This window comes from Erythranthe guttata, chromosome 14, assembly GCF_056151865.1.
Source record: "Erythranthe guttata isolate IM_541 chromosome 14, IM_541, whole genome shotgun sequence".
Classification (NCBI taxonomy): Eukaryota; Viridiplantae; Streptophyta; class Magnoliopsida; order Lamiales; family Phrymaceae; genus Erythranthe; species Erythranthe guttata.
In genome coordinates this window covers 7,197,249-7,221,909 of record NC_142546.1, presented here as the reverse complement: position 1 = coordinate 7,221,909, position 24,661 = coordinate 7,197,249, and the positions used below count along the sequence as shown (strand labels likewise).

The following is a 24,661-nucleotide window of genomic DNA, read 5'->3' as shown; positions in this document are numbered from 1 at the left end:
TATTAAGGAGATAAAAATTTGATAAAATTTGAAAAAAAATTACAAATATGACATTAGGGTTTCTTAGGGTTGCCCTAGCGTTTCTTTCTTTTATATATAAGATGTAAAGAACCAAATAAGTTTATTAATAATACATAGCAATTCATTATTGATCCTATATTAATTCATCAATTAATTATATCAACCGAATCGTGTTGAATCGATTTTTTTCCAAAATTTTGATAACTCTGTAGTAATGAACGAACTTCAGACAACGTACCCAGATAGATCCACCGAGTAAATTTTTACTCTGGTATAAGAGCTTGCAAATTAATCACGCAAAAAATATACGTAGAAAACATACGTTGAAAATGGCATACAAACTCCGGTATATTTTATTTAATTTAGCGGTCTCTACACAATTAAATACAATGTTGACTTTTGAGAGGTCAAAACAACCTACGACCCTAAACATAATTTATGAAAGTTGGTATATTAATTACTCCCTCTGTTCCACAATAACTGTCTCTTTTTAAAATTATTTTTGTTCCATATTATCTGTCACTTTACATTTCCAATACTGCATTAATTGCATAATTATCAATTTTACCCTTATTAACTATCTCCAAAACTCTCTCACATTAATTATTGGCAAGGGCATTTTAGTATAAGAACATATATTTTTCTAAAATTAAGCAACATTTATTGAGATCCTTAATCCTTGTGCACAAGCTAAAAACGACAATTATAAAGGAACGGAGGGAGTACAATGTTGACTTTTGTAATATATATTTGAGTCAATTTTGAGTAAAATGATTTGTTTATTTTTTCTTTTTCTTTTTCTTTTTTCCAATCGAGCTCTAGTCAAGTACTATTTCTTATATGGGTGCAAATTTAGATCGAATTGTCTGTTTTAATAAGAAAATCGAATGCCATATGATGATTGACATGTGAATAGTTTAAATAAAAATATAGTTAGGATTCTAATAATTGGAAAAAAAAAGAAAAAGAAAAAGAAAAAGGAAAACGAAAACCCCAGCATAAACCGTAACCCCTCTAACCCTAGTTATAATATGCATGATTTATTAAGAGTTAAACTTAAGAATGTCACATGTCAAAAAATTAGTGGAATCCAATTTATATTAAATATCTGCTGATCCGCTCAAAATTTAATCTCTTCTTATATACATAATACAAAAATATATGTATGTGTCATGTGTGTGTGCTCAAATTTAGTTTGGTATGCTGATGAATCGAGCTTAAACAAATTTTTAACCATCATTCTCAAATTGAGTATAAAATCGTTATATATATATATATATATATATATATATATATATATATATATATATATATATATATATATATATATATATATATACCTTAGTAATTTATTAGTTTGATAAATTCAAAAATTAAAGAAAAGTGAAAGACAAAAAGCATTATATAATTATCACTAACCAAAAAACAATCTCATCCCACTGCTTGAAAACACACACACACAAACACATCATAGATATATATATATATAGATATAGATGTAGATATAGATCGATCTTGAGGAGTTCTCAAAGAGAAATTTACAGCGATAGTTTGACAAGCTGGCCGCCTCCAGCTGTACGTTGATCGATCTGGTCGGAGGTGGACAGAATGCCAAAATAACTCTGCAATATTGCTCCTGACAAACCCTAGAGACCTACATTTTCTAGAGAGAGAGAGATCTAGAGAGAGAATTTCACAAGAAATGGGGGGGGAAAAGAAGAGGTGTAGAGTCATTACAACCTTATATAGAGTATGAAAGAAATACATACAAGCACATGCACTCAGAAGTAAAGATATAATTTTCTCTAAGTTAATTGCAATATTTTTTTTAAAATTAATAAACATATATATAGATATATGTATATATGTATGTATATATACGGTGACTTTTTGAAATAGAAAAAAAGTGGGGTAGCTTAGCTTCTTTACTAGAAAGAGGTGTGCATGAGCGTGCATGGTGTTTGTACGACCAGTGGGGGCATTTATATATATAGTGCGCCGTGTCGGTTTTCCTTTTCCTTGTTTTTATCATTTTAATTTCTTCGGGTCAGATAATTATCGTCCAATTACTTATTCTACTCGACATGATCATTCGATTTTTCTGAATATTGAAAATTATTATCGGCCCGGCAATTGTGTGTTGGATAATGGCATAATGCTGGCAACCAACTTTATCGGGTGAAAAATTGGCCGGTTGGTTGGTAATTATCAGTCATCTATTTATTGATTCTTTTTTCTTTTTTAAAGTGTTTTTCTTTCAATTTTTTTAAATGGTTTTTAAAATTTTGGGAAAGCTTATGTTGCAAAATTATAACCTTAAAATTAAGAGTCTGTTTACTAGATTTCTACAATATGTAAATATATATATATAGAAGAATAGGAAACAAGAATTATAAAATCAAAATGATACGTGGAGGTCTATAAATTTATATTTTGAGTTTTTGAGTGTTAACTTCTTTTATATATATTTTCTTAGCTTTTAAAAATAAGAATCTCAATTACATATTTATAATAAATTTTTATTATAAATATCTGCCAATCGACTTTTGAGTAAATTGAAAATCACCGGCTGACCCATATATAAATGTGTTATCTGCCCGACTACATGGGTCGGTTAATTATCGCTATCAAGTATGAACGATGAAAATTGGATCAAAAGTGGATAAGTTGGCCGATTAAACCGATCTATGCCCAACCCTACATTTTTCGGTGTTTACCGACTTAGCTAGGCAAAACAAAATTTATATGCATTACCAACTTTTGCTCACACAAACAACTTTTGTGGAAGCTAAAAATTAATATAGTGAGATAAAGAGAAAATTCCCTGCTTTACATGATTATACCATTTGGAAGAATTAATGACACATGTTCATGGTCTCATTTTATTAATATTGGTATGTTGTACATATAGGTATGAATCAAATCAAAATTAATCCTTTTCGAAAAATACTATTTTTCCGGAGGTGAAAAACTAATTTTAATCTTTCTTTTCTTAAAATAATTTTGTGAAAATAATAAATTAGAATGAATAAATATGCAACATAATATGGAAATTTCATTTTAATCATTCTTCTATTTATATAAAGTACATAATAATAATGATATTATAAATATAAAATCAAAATTTTTCCCAATCATTTATAGAAATTAAAATCTGACGGTAAATTGAAATCTCGTATATATATATATTCCAATTACGATCTAAACAAATTGAAAATATATATATGTATGTGACTTTGTTTGACAATAGATGCTGGTTGGTGTTTTTATGTGCTTTTTTGACTTGCTGCAAAAAGAGAGTGCAAAATGGATTGCCCTTGTCCCCCACTTACTAGGTTTCAAATTTCAATGTCAACTATATTTTGGGGGTTTTAATTTTGTGCAAAGACTGCCACTTATGTGTAATTTTGAATTGGCGAACAAATCCTCGTGTTAAAATAATTAACAAGATACCCTTGTAAAAATTAGTCAATGTCAATGAGGCCCTAATTAGTTTAAGTGTGGGTTTTTTAGTTGCGTGCTCGGGAAAACTAGAACATTTCGTTTCTAGATAAAGTATTCCCCGAAGATCCCCTTTCAGAAGCCTTTGGTAAAGAAAGCTTTTGAGGATGCGGGTGATTTGGTGGTAGTGCGGCGATGGAGGCTAGATGATGAATTGGGTTTGGGGGTTGGGCGGGAAGAATATCGGTTTCATGGTTGGTTTATATATATATATATATATATATATAATTTTTTTTTTATGATTTTGTTTAATCTTTTAGAGATGAATTTTGTATTTAATATATATTTTTTCATTTTATTGGCAGATGTTTTTGGGGTTCTTTTTTGTAGGATTTGTGAACTTTTTCACGACTTGGATTGAGGTCTTTCTTTTATTTGTAATTAGGGGTAGGGTAGTCTCAACAACCTATTTCGATATAAGGGTCAGTGTACTTTGTAAAATAAAATATCGAAGAGTTCATGCTAATGCTTTAACACATGCAATGGCTTTTTTTACGATTCGAGATTACCCATGGATGGTTTTTGCAATTAACTATATGCTTTGGCGTTGCTTTCGTTGGGTTAAAATCGTTTTACTATACTATATCTCTTAAAAAGAACAAATCATAATACCAGGCTTTTAATTTGCAAATAACTGCTTACTATTTGAGCCAATGTATTTGGTAAGATCAAATTGTGTTTTTTTTTGGGTAAATAGAACTTAACTCCCCTGTGGTTTCGCTATTTTGCACATGACCCCCTTGTAGTTCTATCATGAGCATATAACCCCGTTGTGGTTATGAGTGGGTAGCTTCCGTCCAAATCAGTAACATAAAATCAGAAATATCTATTTTACCCTTCTAGTTTATGCATAATATTGGAGCAGTGAAAATAGAACGATGGTATGGGTGCATTTGAAATTTCTATTCACTTTTGTAAATATATTTTTGAATAATTGTCGTGCGAATTACCAAAAGCTTTTTAAAGTTGCACTTTATAAAAATCACAGATATTGTACAAAAATTCTTCAAAAATAAAAGATTACATTAATAAAAGGTTTAAAGCTCTAAGCTTTTGTACATAGTTAACAAAAGTAGAGTGAAAACAAAAAAAAAAACAATAAAACCTCCAATCACCATCAATTTCATCAATCTTGTTTAGCCTAAAAAAACTAAATTATTGAATGTATCGTCGTCATATCCACCTTCTGATCGTACCCACATTCATCACTGCTGGTACTTGAAGAAGATTGGAAAGAGTTAGAGAGAAGTGATGTAGAACGATAATGGGCAGAGGCAAAAAAAACTAGGTCATAATTTGGGGGAAATGGGAGGGGAGGTTATTATTTATTTAATAAAGGTGTTTATGGTATTTTTGAATTTTCATATTCTGAAAACAGGTCACCACTTGATAACCGGAGTGAAACGCACGCACTGTTAGAATTGACGGAATTTTGGACGGAAGCTACCCACCCACAACCACAAGGGGCTTATGTGTTCATTATAGAACCACGAGGGAGTTATGTGCAAAATGGTAAAACCACATAGGGGTTAAGTGTTATTTATTTTTTTAATTTTTTTACTTGAAAGTAATAAAGAGAGCATTTTTCTTTAATAGAAAGACTGCTTGTTGACTTTAATAGAAAGGTTATTAACAGCAAACTGTTATTTGGTTATTATTAAATATCACTATTATATCAGAAAAACTTAAGTCTCGTATATCAAAATCCGATGTCGTCCAGCGGTTAGGATATCTGGCTTTCACCCAGGGGACCCGGGTTCGATTCCCGGCATCGGAATTTTTTTATTGTTCTCCATATTAAATTTTACTAAATAAATTTTATATTTATAGTATCACAAAAATCCGATGTCGTCCAGCGGTTAGGATATCTGGCTTTCACCCAGGGGACCCGGGTTCGATTCCCGGCATCGGAAATATTTTTACACCTACTCTCCCTTTTTACTATAATTAAATAAAATTATATTGATAATTTATGAAAAATCCGATGTCGTCCAGCGGTTAGGATATCTGGCTTTCACCCAGGGGACCCGGGTTCGATTCCCGGCATCGGAATATTTTTTTTCTGTCTTTTCAATTATGGAAAATTACAAGAAGCCCCTTAAGGTAAAGTCTAATTACGAAAATCCCTTCATATTTGCGTAATTACGAAAACCCCCCCTCTAACTTGAGTTTAAGGAGGACTGACTTTTTCGTAAACGTGTGCAAAATTAATAGAATTTTAGTTAACAAAGTGAAGGAACCTCTTTTGTATACAAATTCAAAATCAATTATTAAAACATGAGGTTTGTAATAAAATTAAATTAATATTTCTCTAAATTAATATAATTTAGTTGGTTCCGCTTGGATTAATTTATAGATGTTTAACTATATCTCCATGACTTACCTAACACATTCATGAAATTCTTGCTCTTTATATCATACCAAATACTTTGCAGTTAAATGCTTGATTTATAGATTGTGAAATTGTAAAACAATTTTTTTCTTAAATAAAAATTGTCAGTTTTTAAGAGGTAATTTAATAAAAATTTGAATTATATGGAAATTTTTGTAATTAAAATAATACAACAATTTTTTTTTTTGTAATAAACTAGAGTAATGGGTAGTGAATGCAATAAATCTAAATATTTGGCACAAAGTTAGGGATCAATTAATATGAGTTGGGGTTGTCTAGGGTCCGAGAGGGTTGTACTTCTCGGACCATAATTAGCCAATAAAAAACTGCCACATCATATAAGTATGTACCCATCAAAAAAAGTACAAACCCTGGTATATAAGTAAAATTACGAAAAAGCCCCGTGTTAATTAAAAAAAGTAAATGGAAAATTAATAATCTAAACATTAATAAACAAATCAACAAATTTGAAATCATATTAAATGAAGAAAAACATTATTACGTCAAATATAATTAGGCTTCTTGTGAAACTTTAAACCTAATTCCATTGTTCTCATTTATTTATCATCGATCGTTCTTTTTCCAGAAAAGAAAAAATCATCATCAATTTTGTTTAAGAAAATTCATCATCGATTGTTAAATCCCTTTCTAGCAAACTTCTCTGGGGCAAGAAATCGTCGTGTGATTCTTTTCGGCATTCGATGTTCTGGGTTCCTTGTAGATAAAGTATGTGAATCTGTTCTTGTATATGCATATCAAAAAAGAAAAATCCAATTGTGGGTATCACAGTCAAGGTGTTTGATGAAATTTCTATATGACTAAAAGTTTCTCTATTAAATACTGAAAAAGAAAACGTGAAACCCCCACATTAGGGCAATTTATATGTTCTAGACCTTATGTTGTTGAATTACGGAGCAATTTCTCATCTGGTGCATTTCCTATATTTCATGCTCGTTGTTTAATTCGTTTTTACATAAATTGTTATGAACATATGAGATTTATGTATATTTTGAACAAAAAATGCATGCCAGGTGATCAATATCATAACTGAACAAAATAATGCAATAAATTATGAATGCTGTTTTGAATTCAAGGCACAGTCTATGGAAATTGTTGCATGCTTTACAATATTTGAACGGAAATAGCAGATGATCATTCATGTGTTTCATAAAATTGGTGACGGGATGACTCATAGGCATTACTCCAATGTGTCTAATCGGGTGGATGATCTAATATCGGTGTACAAAATTGGTTTTAGCAATTGCATATTATTTTTGAATTCCTTAAATCTGTTTGGCTGATATACGTACTCGATTTTAATGCATGCCTAGCTATATACCCTATATGCGAACTATGCCATTGGGATTACTAATTGTACAGCTATATCTCGAGTTCCACAAAAAAATTTTGAAAGGATATTCGTTGCGCTAAGGGGCCTATAGCAGCCACAACATCTTCCAGTCGCTCGATCTAGCTTGGAAAGTGCACCGGATCTTTCCTATTAACTTGTTTATTGTATTCGAGCAAAGACACTTGATAAATTCTACATCAGTTTGTGGTTTGACGACATTTTGTAGCCATTGTCGTATATCCGTTGTTTTCTCAAGTGTTGTAAATTTATGTTGTTGTTTTGTTTTTGGTTAAATAACTATATGTTGTATGACAACCTTTTATTTATTTATTTATTATAATATTGAAAGAAATAAATAAGAGTTGTTTTGGCTGTTCTATTGTTTGAATTACTTCTGAACATTTTGTTAGTGTAGAAGAACATGTCATTGCAAATGAATTTTGTTATACTTAATATCATAAGTTTGCGAAGTTAGTGCAGAAAAATAAACCATTGGTGGACTGGAGATTTAAGAATCATTTTAGCAACCAACTCTGGACACCTATTTTTTGTATCAGATGTTCTAATTTTAGATTCACATGTAGTTTGTTGTTCAGAATGGCTAAAATCGAGAATTGTTGTTTGTGCATCTTTTATGTAGTTGCTCATAAGTTATTTCTATTTTTTGAAATGATTAAAATTAGATATATGCAACAAAGACCAAAAAAAAAAACTAAGCAGCCCAAGTTTTATATATAAATAATAAACTGTTAAATAGGAAAACATGGAAGAATAAACGAAAATCTGAAAATAGTGTGGCCATGCACTACAATCGTAGTGAAAGAAATAAAAGAAAAAAAAAAATCATTCTTGTACAAACTTGGCCATGCCAAAGGCAGCACACCATATGCAATAGCTCCGACGAGAGCGGTTTACAGAATGCAAAGGCACAAAAATTGACAGAAGATGCACAAGGGAGAAGGGGCACCAGTCCACACACTCTCTAAACAATATTTGTGGCCTTTTTGGATCTACTTCTCCAATCTCAGTTCAAATCTGCACAGGTTTAGATGTCAATTTACAAGTTCGACTTAAGAAATTGGCTCTCAAAATGGGAAGTTTACCTTTAATCTCAAAAAGTGAAACCGCAGATAAATATTTTGTAGTTTAACTAAATAAATTCGATTGATACAAACATGACCCAACGAAACATTGTTGGCAATAAAGCTAATGGAAATGATATAGCAAAAAAATGAGCGTAGAGTTAAGGCTCAATTTATCAACAAATCGAGACATGCTTTTGAATTCTTCCCTGGAGTATACACCACTGTTTGCATCCTCATGAAGCTGAATCCTATAATTACATTTCTGCACCTAAGCATCTTTTAACTTTTCAAATAAAAAATAAGGTGAATTAAAACTTAAAAGTATCTAAGAATTAAATAAAAAAATTTGGAATGACAGTTTAGTTTAAGCATAGCCGTGGCCCTAAAGAACTAGTATCCCACTCAGAGGAACCAAGCATATCCCTCGTCTCATGATCAACCTTACTTTTTGCAGCAAGATAACTTGCATATTAAACAAATACAACCATCAAATACTACAGCACATAGAATCCCAATTAGAAATTTAGATGTCAAAGTAAGAACATTACAAAACGGCGAGTGCACCAATTTCAGCAACACCGCCAGCAAATTTGTATCTAATATCGATAATAAAAATTCTCAATTCTTGCAATAAGAAGCAGAAAATTTGAAACAAAATGAGAGCAAGAAAAAACTAGAAGAGATCAAAAGAACAAAATTACTAGCAACGGAGAAACTAGGGATTCTTCTTAATCTCGATCGGCAGAGATTTTATTTTTGGGGAAGAAGAAAGGTTTTGATTTCATCATTCGTGTAATTTTGTTGATTAGTTATGATTATTATAATATCTCTTGATAGATATTTTAATTTAATGATTTGAGTTTATAAGGTTAATTAAGTAATTTACGTACAGTACGATGTGTGTACGATGGTGTACGATGTGTTTTTACTAGATTCGTACTTTAATTTACAAATCTCTAGTATCGTACTGGGTCGTACAAAAAAATCAATGGCTGAGATTAAAATTTAATTATTTCTACGTACAAGATTACATATATTATGGTCCGAGAAGTACAACCCTCTCGGACCCTAGACAACCCCATATGAGTTCGGTGTGTTTAAGTCCTGGAACCGACCTATTATATGTAACAATGATAGTAGTTAAACTCGCGAGATACCACGATATATATCGCGAGACGGAACGGTCCCAATCAAAACGATACAACTCATAGTATGTATCGGCTATGCATAAATACCGTTAAATATCGCGAGATATCGTATAGTATCGCCATATCACGATACGATACGATATTTACGATATTAGTCAAAATATTAAAAAAAAAATTAAAAATTAAAAAAATTAAAAGAAAAAAGAAAAAAAAGAAGAAAACGAAATATTCACATCATCAAGGTCTGAAAACGAATTTCAATATTATTTAATGTTTTTTTTTCACATATATTAGATCCAAGAAATTTACACGCCAAGTTTTATATTGATAAGAGAAAATAGGAAAATGCCAAAGTTGGAGTTGATGAAGTTGAAGAGATTGATGAACATGAGGATAAAGACATTCATTTGAAATTTGTGGATGAAAAAAATTGAAGTTACATTGATCTTGAAGATTATGAGTGATAGATTAGTTTTTTACAAATTAGAGATCAAAATTTGAACTTTGTTGATGTTATTTTTTTGAACAGTTATGACTTTTGTCCTATTTTATGGTATATTTTACAGTAAAAAGCAGTTTGCCCCCTAAACTAAGACCCATTTTGCGCTTTGCCCCCCAAACAAATTTTTTTTGCACGTTTTTACCTGAACTCGAGTTTTTGTTGCACGGTGCCCAAAAAGTGGTATATTCCGGCAAAATTGACTGAAAATCTGTGCACGCGCGCCGCATGTGAAATTGATAGGGTCAAAATTGTCTATTCACTCACATCTTGACCAAGGTTTAATTTTCCCATTTTCTTTTTCATCTCTGCTTTTCATTTTTCATTTTCTATTATCTGCCAAATCTCTCTCTCTCTCTCAATTATCAAAAAAAAAAAAAAAATATCTCTCTCTCTCTAATTCTCAACTACAGAGTATCAAATTCTGTATTTCTCCTGATTTTTTCTTATTCTTGTTTCCGATTTGCTTAGTCCGAATTCCTCCTCTGTGCCGCCTCCAATTCCCACCCCTTCCGCCGTCGGAATTCCCCTAATCAAACTCTACCACAGCAACCCAGGACCCAACTCCGACAATGAGACCCATCGCCCAAACCCCATCCCACAACCTCCCACTATCCTGTCGCCAAACGACTCCATTTCGGCACCGGCAGACGAGGCTAATGGGGATGCGAAGCCATGGAACTTGTGGCCGGAGAAGGAGCCCGTCAAAACGGCGGCGGCGGAATCGAAGAAGGAATGAGTAAAATTTAGAGTTTTGATTATTTTGACTGACGAGATGTTTGAAGACACCCTCTGCGACTGGGCTTCTATAGATACTGCCGAAACAAACGAATAGCACCGAGAATGGTTTTGCGGTCAGCGAGTCACCATCTGCGGCCATTGATGAAGCCTTTGCAGTGAGAGTGATCGAAATTTCTTTATTTTCATTTACGTTTTTGGAAGAGTGATCATACTTAAAAGAGAATATCATTTATTCTTCATTTGTAGTTAGTAATTTTCTTCTGGGTAAGAATTTGAGAAACAGAGCACTAGTGGAGTGAAAGGAGGTGGGTTCTAACGAAAGAATTCAAAGAGGGAAGGGAGAAAAGAAGACAGGTGGACGCCACGTGTTTTATTGCTAATGAAAAGACAAATTCACCCCTGCCAAACTCACGTGAATAGCACGTGCTTAACATTCCGGTGAATTTTGCCGGAAAATACCACTTTTGAGGCAACGTGCAACAAAAATACGAGTTTAGGTAATAACGTGCAAAAAAAAATTGTTTGGGGGGCAAAGCGCAAAATGGGTTTTAGTTTAGGGGGCAAACTGCTTTTTACTCTATATTTTATGATAGATTATTTTTTTTAAGAAATTATGAATGAGTGGTTTGACTTTAAAATATTAAATTTTACATTTTTATAGTATTTTTTTTATGTAGATAATATATTTTATTATTTTTAATAGTTGGTTAAATATCGTACGATACGATACGATACACGGAAGAAAACGATACGATAACCATGATAACAATTAATATGTGTGTGTGTGTGTATATATACTATAATTTCACTCTTTCCTTTTCATGAATATCATTTCTAGCCAATGTTATATCTTTTTAACTTTATTTCTGAAATATTAAATGTCTTATTTGTCAAACCTGGAATTATGCTAAGACTGCTCGAGATTAGGGGCGTAAATGAGCCGAGTCTGACTGTTATTATAATATTTTATATTATTTAAAATAAAAAAGAATATATAAAAAATAAAAAAGAAAAAAGAAAAAAAAAAGATTCGTGAGCTCATGAACAACTAAAAATAAACTCGAGTTGGATTCATCTAGACATGGCTACAGTCCGGTTCGGTTCCAGTTCCGATTTTGGAGGAATCATAACCAAACCGTATGTAGCCGGTTTTAAACGGTTCCAAAACCGTCGGTTCTGACCCGTTCCGATTCTAACCAGCAGTTCGACCAGTTCCGATTTTTTTTTTTTTTTTTTTTTTTTTTTTTTTGTAAATACTTGGTAACTTTTAAATACTTGCAAAAATTATTGAAAAAAAATATTGTACACTCGACAAAAAATGCTTATTCTTGAAGTGAAATTTTAAAAATACTTAAAAAAGAATATTTTTGTACTTTTAAAAACTAGAAAAGTTAAAAAGAAATATTTTAGTATTAGTAATTTATTATTATTATCATTATTATTATTATTATTATTATTATTATTATTATTATTATTATTATTATTATTAAATAAGCAGTTCGGCGGTTAGAACCGCCGGTTCTTGGTTCTAAAATTGGGGAACCGTATCTGAACCGGTTTTTTCGATTACGATTTTGTTCAAACTGGTTCCGGTTCCAGTTTTTAACCATTAACCACGGTCCGGTTCGGATTTGGTTGCGATTAGAACCGCAACCGTGGTCATGTCTAGTTTCATCAACAAACTCAAACTCGATTCACTGAACTCGCGAACCGGCCCAACTCATTCAACGCCCGTAGTTGGTTGGGATCATTAAAATCTAACTCATAAAGATCTTCCCCAATTCAGATACTGAGAAGCGCTCAAAAAAAAAAAAGAAAAAAAAGAAATTATAAATCAGAAACCCCTGCAACACACAATCAAGTCCAATTTATAAACTAGAAATTCAAGAGAGAGAAAGAAGAGAGAGAGAAAAAAGGGAAGAAAACATGAATGTAAAAGATCCCTTAATCTCAAATTCTACAGAGTTATGCAAATGAAAAGAACGTCGATTACGATGATGTTTTTGACGATCCCCTCTTCTGCCACCGCCACCGTGCCCTCCCTTTTCCTCCACCCCACCACCACAAACAAAATTCCACTCCGCAGCCTCGCTTTCTCCACCAGAGCCACCCCTCCGCCGCAACAGAGCGTCACGCCCCCACCGCCTCCGCCGCCGCAGGAGAGGAAGTCCTTCGCGGGGGCCACCGGGGAGCTCTTCCTCGGCATCGCGGCGCGGATTTTGAAGAAGAGTGGGGGAATTTCGAACGGGGGAGAGGAGGGCGAGATGCCGCCGGCGGTGGAAATGTTCGTGGCGGAGGAGGAGAAGGAGGGCCGGGATTGGTGGTGGAGGCGCCGGCGACGGCGTGGGGAAGGGAAGGAGAGGATTGCCGCCGTGGTGGAGGACCCGGTTCAGCCGGATGTTGTGTGGGAGCAAAGGGTGGAAGATGTGGAGGCCGAGCGGCGGCGCACGGCCGTCACCAGCCCAGGGTTTAGCTTCTCCGCCGCCGGCCTTTTGTTTCCTTATCATCTTGGGGTGGCTCAGCTCCTAATTGAAAAGGGCTATATCAAGGTAAATCAAATCCTAAATTTGATATGAATTTCTTGAATTTGCAATTAAGTTCTTATTTTCTGGATAATTAATCATTATAAAATTTAACTCATCATTTCCCAAGTAAATTAGTAATAGAATCGAGTTAATCGTTTGAGCTTGTAACAGTTTCGTTAAGTTCGTAGATTGTAAAAAGTAAGATAAAAGATTCAATCTTTTTACATCCACCAACGAGTTCCGATCACAATTTTATATATTTTAATTTTAATTTATTTTTCCGGGATAGGAAACGACACCATTGGCTGGTTCATCGGCGGGTGCGATAGTGTGTGCGGTGATAGCATCGGGAGCGAGCATGAAAGAAGCGCTCGAAGCTACAAAGATATTGGCTGAGGATTGTAGGCTTCGAGGAACTGCTTTTCGCCTTGGGGTATTATTACATAAAGAATCTCGATTAAACAAAATTAAATTCGTTTGAGTTAATTTAATGAAATTCATTCGAGACATGTAGTGATTCTTGAATATGATAGCAAAACATAAAGCTTTAATAGGAAATATGAGATGAGTTTTTTTAGTTGAAAATGAAATAAGTTGTTGAATTGCATACTTCTCTTTCAACTTTTTGGGAAGTAACGAGAAAAAACCGAAAAATTCCGGTGCAATTATCTAGACTATTTGTTGTATGCTTGATTTTTTTTTTTTTTTGCTTCGATTTCGAGTTTTTTTTGCTTATTATGTGTATCGGGTATATGCTTACTCGAATCTGAAATAATCGAGCATCAAATAACTCTCGGTCCTACTTTTTTTCCTTACATGGAATTTTTTTGGCACTTAAATAATCGAGGTTTTCTTTTGGGCTAGGCTGTTCTTAGAGATATTCTTGTCCAGTTTTTGCCCGACGATGCCCATATTCGGTCCAATGGAAGAGTTCGTGGTGGGTAATTTCTCATATATATATATATATATATATATAAATATATATATATTTTTTTTTTTTTTTTCATTTCAAGATTTGGGTTTATGATTTCATTTAATTTCAGTTGCTGTAACGGAGATTCTTTGGAGGCCGAGGGGTTTACTTGTTGACAAATTTGATTCTAAAGAAGACCTTATTAATGCAGTGATTACTTCCTCTTTCATTCCGGGGTAAATATTTCCCTTAAAAAAACCGGCTAATAAGTTCGATTTTTTATTATATTTTTCCAATTAAAAAAATTAAAATGTAATGCAGATATCTTGCTCCAAGGCCAGCTACAATGTTTCGTAATCGATTATGTATTGATGGTGGTCTCACATTGTTTATGCCCCCAACTTCCGCTGCACAAACGGTACAATCTTGAGTAATTTAGGCCTCGTTTGGTTGTGCAGATATGTCATGATTAATTAAAAAAATTGAATTTTTAATTAAATGATAATATGATGTTTGCTGCGTTTCAGATACGCGTGTGCGCTTTTCCTGCGAGTCGTTTGGGATTACAAGGGATTGGAATTAGCCCGGATTGCAACCCGGAAAATAGGGCTACTCCACGAGAGGTATATTTTGCAGCATCACTGCGATTTATTTCGTGATATAAAAAAAATGACTTATTTATTTATTTATTATTTTATTTTAATACTTGTTGTTATATAAAATGCAGCTATTCAAATGGGCACTTGAGCCAGCAGCGGATGATATTCTGGACAGGCTTTTCGAGTATGGGTATCGAGACGCAGCTGTTTGGGCTGACGAGAATCCCGTTCAAGAAATAGTTCGAGAAGAAAATGGCCAGATAAAATAGCAATTATAGAAAACAAGAAAAAGAATTGTAGTGATTCTTGAAAAGTTGATTTTGGTTGGTGGGAAATATATTGCGATTTCTTGTGCAATATGGACAAAAGACGAAGGGGGCAAAAGTTGTGAATAAACGTTGTTACGATTAGGAGGAATCAAGAAATGTCGAAATTCAGGAGCAGGTCCAATGGCAATTTACTAGTTTTTGTTAATTTTTTTTTTAATTTTTTTTTTATAAAATGCATATTTTTGTGGAGAAAAACATATAATACTCTTCTCCAATTTGTTGGTGAGAGTTTTCAAATTCTTACAAGTTATTCCATAGGAGAAATGGTTATATAGTAAAATGTGTGGATCTACCTGGGCTTTCATGTGTTGCTCCTGCGTTGCACTACTGCACGGGCTTGGCGCACCCCACCAATTCTAGTGATGAATTTTGCGATTATAAATTCGATTTTTTTTTTTTAATTTTCAATCAATTTGTGGCGAACAAAGACAACGAAGGCGGCGATGGGTGGGCATAGACGGTTTGGATAAGTTGCCACCACCAGAATATGTAGCGGTGGATATGGTCTGAAAGTAGGACCATGTTGCCTCTTGCGGTATTTTAATTTGAAACGACGTTTAAACTTTAAACCCCTAGAAAGTTCATGTGCACGTGTTGCGAATTCGAATTCCGGCCAAAATGACCTGAAATAGAGTACATGTGGCAATGTCGTTCACAAAAACGAGTTCATGTGTGATCGTGCAACCTTTTTTTTTTGTTAAGTTGGCAAGCGCAAAATGAACCAAAGTTCAGGGCAAAGTGCTATTTATCCTAATTTCAATTTCTAAATAGAGGGTGTGGACTGCGTTGACCAATAAAAAATGAAAGTACCATCATTATCTTTTAAATATTCAATTCATGATATATTTTGAATGATTTATTGTGTTTCGAGAGTGCAAAGTGCTAATAATTTTTATCAAGAGTATAAAGTGCAAAAATACTACATTTCATTGGTGCAAAGTGTAATTAAGCCCAACTTTAACACAACGAAAAACAGGTTCGTTTTAATTAACAAATGGGCTTCTAAAAAGCCCATACTGAAATCTAATCTTGAGGCCAATCCACCTTCCCACATCGGAAACATACTGTTGTTTTTGATAATTTAAATACGGCATTATTGCAAATATGGATTGTCCCTTCGGGGACATCCGATAAAATTGGAACGATACAGAGAAGATTAGCATGGCCCCTGCGCAAGGATGACACGCATAAATCGAGAAATGGTCCAAATTTTTTTTCGACCCAATTTTTTCTTTTTGAGAATAAATTTCCGAAACTCTTTTGACCAAATATTTTGCCGTTAAGTATCGAGTTATAGCTTGATTCGACTACCCAAGTATTTGCATTTATAAACATTATTTTACATTCAAATATGTTGCAAAAAAAAAAACCAAAGGTATGATTTTCTGCCATTATGATTTTGCCTATATTAGCATACTTCTATGGAGAAAACAATGTATACAATGAATGAGAGTATATTCCATTAATCTACTATATACAATACAAATGGATCAAATAGTAGTTGAAAGTTGAAATTAGTGTTTTGATATCCCACATCGGTTGGAGATTTAGAAGCCCTCATTTAAGATGTGATACAAAAGAGAGAGGCTCGACATTTCAAAAGTTCATACCTTTCTCGGCCTTTTGGCTAAGATCAAGTGTAGTATCTGTTCTTATCAGTTTAATATCTGATATGTGGGCCATCGGCTCACACGATATTAAATTCATTTTTTTAGGGAGAGGGCCCACTTAGGCAGCTTGCTGCTTCGGGCCTTCAAGCGTTGCCTGTGTGTTGCACTACTGCATGGGTCTGGCGCACCCCACCAATTCTAACATTAATCTTTTTTGTTTTTTCTTGCTTTACAATTTACATATTCTTATTGAATTAAATTTTAAAATTATTTCACTTTTGAATTGATAAATCATAGGAGTTGTTTTATTTTATTTTTTCCCGAAAAATACTAGAAATATTAATATGTTTGCATATTTAATCACACAATAGGTAATAACAATTATGAAAAATAGTTGTAAGTTGTGAAAGAAACTCCTTATTCGTGCTTGAATTAGAAGTGTTAAGATATATTTATTACAAGTCTACTAAATATTTTTAACTCGTTATTCTTATTAAGGTTGGATGGATCATATTTTTATTATTTTACCTCAAAAGTGAAACGCTTATACATTTTTCGAATTTAATACCAGTAAAGAAAAATCAAATGAGCTGAGCTAAAATATGAAAATGCCAGTCATTAACTATTTTTCCGATATTATGATTTATGATTATGAATAGTATAGAACTAAAATATTAATTTTAAAAAAATTGCATATCCACATGATTCTTCCCCCTTTCTGGTTTTACCAATTGAGACATTAACTGTTGGATGTAAGAAATTTATGTGGCACTACTGAATTTCAATAACAAAAAACTGCTAAAAGTTTCCACAAATGACACCATTCGATTTTTTGCGAGACAACTAAAGCTTACGAAACATCATTCAATCTCCGTTTGTTTGCTTGGTACGGTCCGTACGGACCTCAGAATTCTACCATCTATCGCTTATCGATTCAGCAAAAAACTATTTATAATAATACACACCGGAATGCGAGGAGGAGAAATAATGAGTGAATTGTTTTTTTATAAGATACACATTTTACATTTTGTGATGTGCGAGAAGAGAAGAGTATATTATTGAACGTTTTTATGGCTACCAAATCGCCATTTTGAATTTTGTAAAATCTTGATTTTATATAAAGATTAGGGGAAAGTATAATTTGCAGCCCCGAACTATAGGATATCCACTAGAACATTTATGGCTTTATGCGATGGTAAAAAACCGTCGGGAAAAGTAGAAAAACCGTCGGGAGCATTATTCTTGACGGTTTTCAACCGTCGCGAAACCGTCAAGAAAAAGGCCGTCGTATATACTTCAACGTGTAAAAAAACCGTCGGGAATAATGTTTCTCAATGCTTTGAGAACCGTCGTAAATACTCATACATATTTTGAAAACCGTCAAGAATACATTTCTCGACAGTTGAAAACCGTCATAAATACTGGTATATATTTTTCAATATTTTCTTGAAATTAATACTGAAACCTATTAAAAAATGTAACCGCATGCCAAAAATTATTATAATAAATCAGATGTATCGACGGGAAGAGAAAAAGTAATAAAGTTGATTCAGGAAACTTTTTGCTTATTTAATTATTTATAAATCAGGTTCATTTTTAAGATTATTTTTAAATCAAATTAGTTTTTTTCTTGACGGTTTTTATGTGTCGAAATTGGTTTTAAAAACTCAATAATATTATTTTATACGATGGTTTTTATGTGTCAAAATCGATTCAAAAAGCGTCAAGAACGGTCTTTTATACGATGGTTTTCAAACCGTCGGGTAAAACGTGTGTCGTGTAAAGGTTAAAATGTTGTAGTGGATTTGTCACACACAACCCTAAATTACAAAACGTAACAAAATGGCCCCTTCATTTTCAATTTGTTAGTGAAAGATGACATGACATGTTGACGTTATGGTTTACATTCAATTTTTTTACCATAGCATTTTTCTAGACTGTTTTACCTTTGAAATGAAATATATATATATATATATATATATATATATATATATATATATATATATATATATATATATATATATATATATATATGTATATATATATATATATATATATATATATATATATATATATATATATATATATATATATATATATATATTTGTGTGCTCAATCTTTCTTTGGCAACTTTGTTTTCACATTTCCTCCTCACCTTTAATTATTGCAAGAATTCATATACATATTTTTATGCATTAAATTATAATAGAATACGAAAATTGTCAATCCTGGTTTGTTGTATGATTTTCCATAGCTCGAGTTCATGATTCTTTTAAAATTTCTTATAAAAAAAATCGATAAATGAGAGAAGAATTTGAAGGAACCGAAAGCAAAGTTTCAACAAAATAGTATTTTCACTTAATGAAATTAGATCAATGATAACGTTGGGACTTGGGAATCCATGGGTGTGTCCGTGTGATTTCTTACAAAAAATAAACTTAAAATTCAAATGGTATATATTTTTAAGGGTTCATTTGATATACACCCCTAGAATGGAAAATATATAGGCATAAGTTCACCCTTAAAAATCTATTTTTGAATTACATCCCTGGCCCAAAAAAATCCGAAATTACCCCTGCACCCCAAACCCAGCCCATATACGGATTTATACAAAATTCAAAATCAATTCCCAAATAAACAGTCCCTCCACTATCAAAACCTACCAAAAAACCACTCGAAAAATCAAACTTCTCTCCGCAAAAATCGCATCCATCTTCTCGCTACGGAGATTCACCGGAAACGGCAACCCAAACGAGGAAGGGCTAGGCATCTTCGTCAACGGCAACCCAAACAACCACAGTGTAGTCAACTTCCGCTCATCAATTTCATATGCCATCAACAGTAGTCACATTCCACCAATGGCGAAGAAGACACAGGCAAAACGTAAGTTTATGGCTACATTACAATATACTTTGTTTCCCCCCTCCGTTGGCACCTAAAACTCCCTTCAAACATTCATTTCCAGGCCGTAATCGAAAGGAAAAAATGGTATAGAACGCAAACCTAGAAACATGTACTACCCTAATTCAACCATTTCACTACTTCAAATACTCAAATTTGTGAAAAACCCGTAGTCATGTATCCAATTTTGGTGTCTGACTGTTGTTGCCATTAGTAGTAATTCGTAGTTATATTTGCATATGTTGTTACATTCATGCATGCCGCGGATTTTGTGTTTTTTTGTGTATGGGTGTTGTTTTCGTGGGTAGTACTTCGTAGTCATATTGTCATATGTGGTCACATTCATGCATGTTGTTTTGTTTGTGCTGTTTTTGTGTGTAGGTGTTGTTGTCACTGGTAGTAATGCATAGTCATGTTTTCATATATAGTCTCATCCATCCTCTGCTTCAGCATTTGTATTGTTTCTGTGTGTGGGTGTTGCTGTCATTGTACTGCTGCATAGTTATATTGTCATTTGTAGTGACATCCATCCTTTGCTGCAGCATTTGTGCTATTTTTTGTTGATGTGGGTGTTGTTGTCATGGGTAGTTCTGGATATTCATATTCATATATGTAGTCACATATATACTTGCTTCAGCTTTTGTGTGTTTTTTGTGTGTGTGGGTGTTGTTGTCATGGCTAGTTCTTCATAGTCATATTTGCATATTTAGTCACATTAATACTTGCTACAACATATGTCTAGGTGTTGTTGTCATGGGTAGTACTACATAGTCATATTTGCATACGTAGTCACATTCATTCTTACTACATCCTGCTTACTACCTCATGTGTGTTTTGTGTGTGAGTGTTGTTTTCAAGAGTACTTATTAGTAGTCATGTTCATACCCTAATATATATATGTACATCTTTATGCAGATACTGAAACAAATGAACAAACAGACACACGTAAGAAGGGAAAATTGACACAATACCGAGCCAACATACCATCAATCGTGACCTTCTTCGAAGATATAAACATGCGACCACCCCACTATGCATGTCTTCGCCGTACTCCATTCTACCATCTCGTTCAACCATTCGCAAAACACAAAGCAGAGATGACGTCGCAGGCACACATAATGGAACTTTCAAAATAATGACGTCATACAACAAAACAGACAGGGCATTCCATATATGAGGCAAAAATATTACAATCACACCACAAGGGTGCAAATTAATCTTTGGCATCCAATCTGGCAACACACGAATGACTTTTGACTAGTCAAGAAAGCCGCAACAAGGACTCGCAGCACGAAGATTTGCCGCACACCCATCGCTCCACCAAAAAACTTTGAAATACCAGCTACTTCAGTGCCTAGATAGCGATAACAATGAAGACATTGAAGATGTGGTCAGATTGATAAGTCTACACCTTATGTCAACTGTCCTTTTCAATACTTCATCTGAAATCGTAGCTTGGTGGATGTTCAAGTACTACGATGATATAGATCAAACAAATGACTTCAACTGGGCCAGGGGGATAACTGATTTTTTGGTTAAACAAATCCACACAACAAAAAAATACGACAAAGTCCATGGTTGCATACCACTTGTGCTGGTAAGTACGAATATTCACTTATAGTCACTTGGTGTCATGTACATTCACTTATAGTCACTTGGAGTCATATACATTCACAAAATATGACTGATTGTTTATGCTTATTTACGCAGTATTGGATGTGTGAGCGTGTAGCAATCGTGCCTCCACTGGCTGATTTCGTTTTTCCAAGATTTCGGCGGTGGGATATATCCGAGCTTGCATCTAAGCTGAGCAGTAAGGACATGAACGATATCGATCCACAACTCGTCAACGAGAATCCATTGATCCCAACAGAGCAAGAACAACAAATCTTTGATGGAATTTTGATCCTGGACGATATCAGCGATGATGCAACCAATGAACATAACAACGATAACAACAACAACAACAACAATGCTAGTGTTCATTCTGACAGTGCTTCAGATTCTGACGAGGATGTCCCAATCAAAAACTGGTACAAAAAGCGGTAGTAGTCAGATGAACTCAAGATCACTACCGAGACGAATGAAACAAAGAGGCTATTGGAGGTAGAAACAAAACAAAGGACAGAACATGAGCCCAAGTGTTGCAACTGCAAGCTGCCGTAGAAGAACTTCAGATGGAGATAGTCATGCTAAAAAACGACTAGCAGATACTTGTTGACGAAAAGGCACATGTCGCTCTTCAACTTTCAAAACTACAGGACGAGGTCACGCTTAGCAAAGCTGATGGGCCGTCTTTCGATATCTTGAGCCAAACACAGACCAACCAGAGTGAGCTTGAAGAAAAAATCAAAGAGAATGCAGAACTGAAAGCAACGAACGAATCCCTCATCAAACGTCTTGAAGAGGTGACAAATGCTACAACAACTGTGCACACCGAAAAACCTCTGTCGTTGACACAAGAGTTTGAAGCAGACGATATCTCACTGACAAACATGTCTGAGCACACAACAAAACAGATCTTCTTGGAAGTTGAAATCACCCTCCTAAAATCAGCTGAGAAGACTCATCTTGAGAAAATTAGAGAAAAGGGAAGAAAATATAGCCGAGTTGGAAGCTAATTGTGAAGAATATGCAAAGGCACTTGATGAGCGCGCACCAGTTCATCATTCGAACAGCGACTTTGAGATATGTGAGGAAGATATCGAGGCCAAGCTAAACGACCCAAAATCTGCAGTGGAAAAACGTACTAGGTCAAAAAAACATGAAGTAACACCACGTAGCACCAAAAAAGCACGTAGAGATCTCAGATACAAAAAATACAACCCATTCATCGGCATGAGTGCGAGAGACAAGGCAATAATAAACACAATGGCAGATGAAATAGTGCATGGGAAGTAAGTAAACTCTATCTATAGTCCAATATCCAGTCATCTATATGAATATTATACTACTTCATACAGTCGTATATAGTCATATGACTACATGACTACCTCTGACTAGTTTTTTATGACTATTCATATATGTAGTCAAGAGTAGTCATATGACTACCCATAACTACCCATGACTGCATAATCACATGTCTTATTCATACTTCAAAAATATTTATAAATGCCGTAGAACAGTGTGGAAGAATTCAGATGGCAATATTCATGTTCGGATGGCTGACATCTTTATCATCCTCAGAAAGGAAGATGTTTCGGGCGAGGTAAAATTATGATACAAACTATCCTACCCACATTCTGTACACAAATTTAATAACACTGTACAATGACAGGTTATAGATGCTTACTGCGAGATATTGGGACATCAGCAAGCTGCAGGGTTGTTTGAAGGTAGCGCTAATGAGTCGCTTAAAGTCGATAATATATTTGCAATTATTTTTTTGAAAAGAAGTATATGTTTTCCCGTGGTAACTAATCATTAGTTCTAACAGACATCGTTGAGGCCAGCCAAAAATAAAACATTCAGCATACCGGCAGAAGTAAGCAAACATAGATACCTCATCTTCCCATTACACTCCAACGGTAATCCTCAAACCAGGGCTAACCACTGGGCACTGTTAATATTGGACATAAATTCAAATGAGTGGCGTTTCTACAACTCATTACATCCTTGCAAAGGTCTTAAGGACCCATACCTGATTGACGCCACCGACATGGTACAAAACTACTGACTATTTATTTCCAGCACCTACCTATTTAATAAACAAATATCTAATTCATTCATGTACACGGAAAACGTATGTCGAAAACACAACAAGGAAGTTTAACATCTCCGCCATTCCCATAAACGCACCGCTGCATGAGGTAAATGACTCACCCCAACAAACAGATGATTCAAGCGATTGTGGTATTTTTGACCTGTTTCTTATAAGGAACACATTCCACCAAATTCCACTGGTTACCAACGACGCAGAGACCGATGTTGATTGTATGAGGAGGTCCATTGTTGAATCACTGCTCCACTACAAGATTACTTGATATTAGACAATTATTATTCCTATTAAGTGAAGCTTTTATTTCAGTAATCTATTTGCATCAAAACAGAATCTTATGTAGTTGTACTTTTATATGACTATTTTGTAGTACTTTTGTATGACTATTTTTGCAGTACTTAAATTTTTTTTTCTTATGGCTATTATATGCATTACCATTCTTCAATGTTATTTTGTAGTACTTTTGTATGACACTACTACATACAGCTATGAATACTACATAAAGTCATATATATTCAGATGACAATGTGACTACCCGTGACTACATAGTCACATTTAGTCACGTAGTCATATGACTATCGATGACTACTTATCTATGATCTACATATTTTGGTCAGATTACAATATGACTATCCGTGACTACGTACTCAGCTATAGTCACAAATCCATATGACTATCAATGACTACTTATTTATGATATACATTTTTTGGTCAGATGAAAATATGACTACCCGTGACTACATAGTCACCTATAGTCACAAAGTCATATGATTATTTAATACTCCGTAGTTGTAAATACTCATATGACCAAGTGACTGCAGTTGTTATAAACACTGAAAACTGTACTTACATGTATCTGTAATAGCAAAATTCAATACTTAAAAAAGCAAATCATGTACTTGGAAATTCAAGAAAAAAAATTCACAAAACTATGTTCCACACAAATTCAAGGGAGTAGGAAAAAAAAACTGAAATACATTTTTGTTCCACTCAAATCTCATACAGACCTCTTGCACGTTTTCTTGTTGTGATTACCCATACGGTTGCATGAACTGCATTTTATCTTCATCTTAATCTTCTCACATCTCGAAGGAATTCTCTCCACCTTCGGCCTGCCACGCCGAATATGATAATCTGGAGGTCCAACCAAAGGCAAATCACCATCAAAATCTGGCTTGAAAAATGGATAAATACTGTGCGAATACGTGGTTTTATAACACTCAACAGTGTAATGATAGTCAACATATGCATAACCATCATTATTGTTATGGAACAGAACACACGCAACATGTATACACGGCAGACCATTGACTTGCCACACTCTACAC

The 24,661-nt window shown here is 34.0% G+C and overlaps 1 protein-coding gene and 5 non-coding genes across 6 annotated transcripts; all 6 read left to right on the top strand.

Annotated features, from left to right (window-relative positions):
- The first annotated feature begins 5,227 nt into the window (after nucleotides 1-5,227).
- TRNAE-UUC (transfer RNA glutamic acid (anticodon UUC)) lies at nucleotides 5,228-5,299 on the top strand. The gene has a single exon. It is a non-coding gene; the product is annotated as a tRNA-Glu (tRNA).
- A 64-nt stretch (nucleotides 5,300-5,363) lies between these two features.
- Nucleotides 5,364-5,435, top strand: TRNAE-UUC (transfer RNA glutamic acid (anticodon UUC)). Its single transcript has one exon. It is a non-coding gene; the product is annotated as a tRNA-Glu (tRNA).
- A 67-nt stretch (nucleotides 5,436-5,502) lies between these two features.
- Nucleotides 5,503-5,574, top strand: TRNAE-UUC (transfer RNA glutamic acid (anticodon UUC)). Its single transcript has one exon. It is a non-coding gene; the product is annotated as a tRNA-Glu (tRNA).
- Nucleotides 5,575-12,472: 6,898 nt separating this feature from the next.
- On the top strand, nucleotides 12,473-15,384 carry LOC148765037 (Acyl transferase/acyl hydrolase/lysophospholipase superfamily protein). Its single transcript, XM_088813274.1, has 7 exons — nucleotides 12,473-13,287; nucleotides 13,553-13,696; nucleotides 14,128-14,200; nucleotides 14,307-14,412; nucleotides 14,498-14,594; nucleotides 14,704-14,799; nucleotides 14,904-15,384. The coding sequence occupies exons 1-7, from the start codon at nucleotides 12,706-12,708 to the stop codon at nucleotides 15,042-15,044; spliced, it is 1,239 nt and encodes a 412-aa protein (XP_088669400.1). The 5' UTR covers nucleotides 12,473-12,705; the 3' UTR covers nucleotides 15,045-15,384.
- An 831-nt stretch (nucleotides 15,385-16,215) lies between these two features.
- On the top strand, nucleotides 16,216-16,318 carry LOC148765036 (U6 spliceosomal RNA). Its single transcript, XR_016029988.1, has one exon. It is a non-coding gene; the product is annotated as a U6 spliceosomal RNA (small nuclear RNA).
- A 392-nt stretch (nucleotides 16,319-16,710) lies between these two features.
- Nucleotides 16,711-16,907, top strand: LOC148765035 (U2 spliceosomal RNA). Its single transcript, XR_016030013.1, has one exon. It is a non-coding gene; the product is annotated as a U2 spliceosomal RNA (small nuclear RNA).
- The last annotated feature ends 7,754 nt before the right edge of the window (nucleotides 16,908-24,661 follow it).

Bases quoted from the DNA above. Each gene is read 5' to 3' on its own strand.
- LOC148765037 (XM_088813274.1), top strand. From the start codon at position 12,706: ATGCAAATGAAAAGAACGTCGATTACGATGATGTTTTTGACGATCCCC. The intron at 13,697-14,127 runs GTATTATTACAT...CTTTTGGGCTAG, and splicing joins GAACTGCTTTTCGCCTTGGG to GCTGTTCTTAGAGATATTCT. The intron at 14,800-14,903 runs GTATATTTTGCA...TATAAAATGCAG, and splicing joins ATAGGGCTACTCCACGAGAG to CTATTCAAATGGGCACTTGA.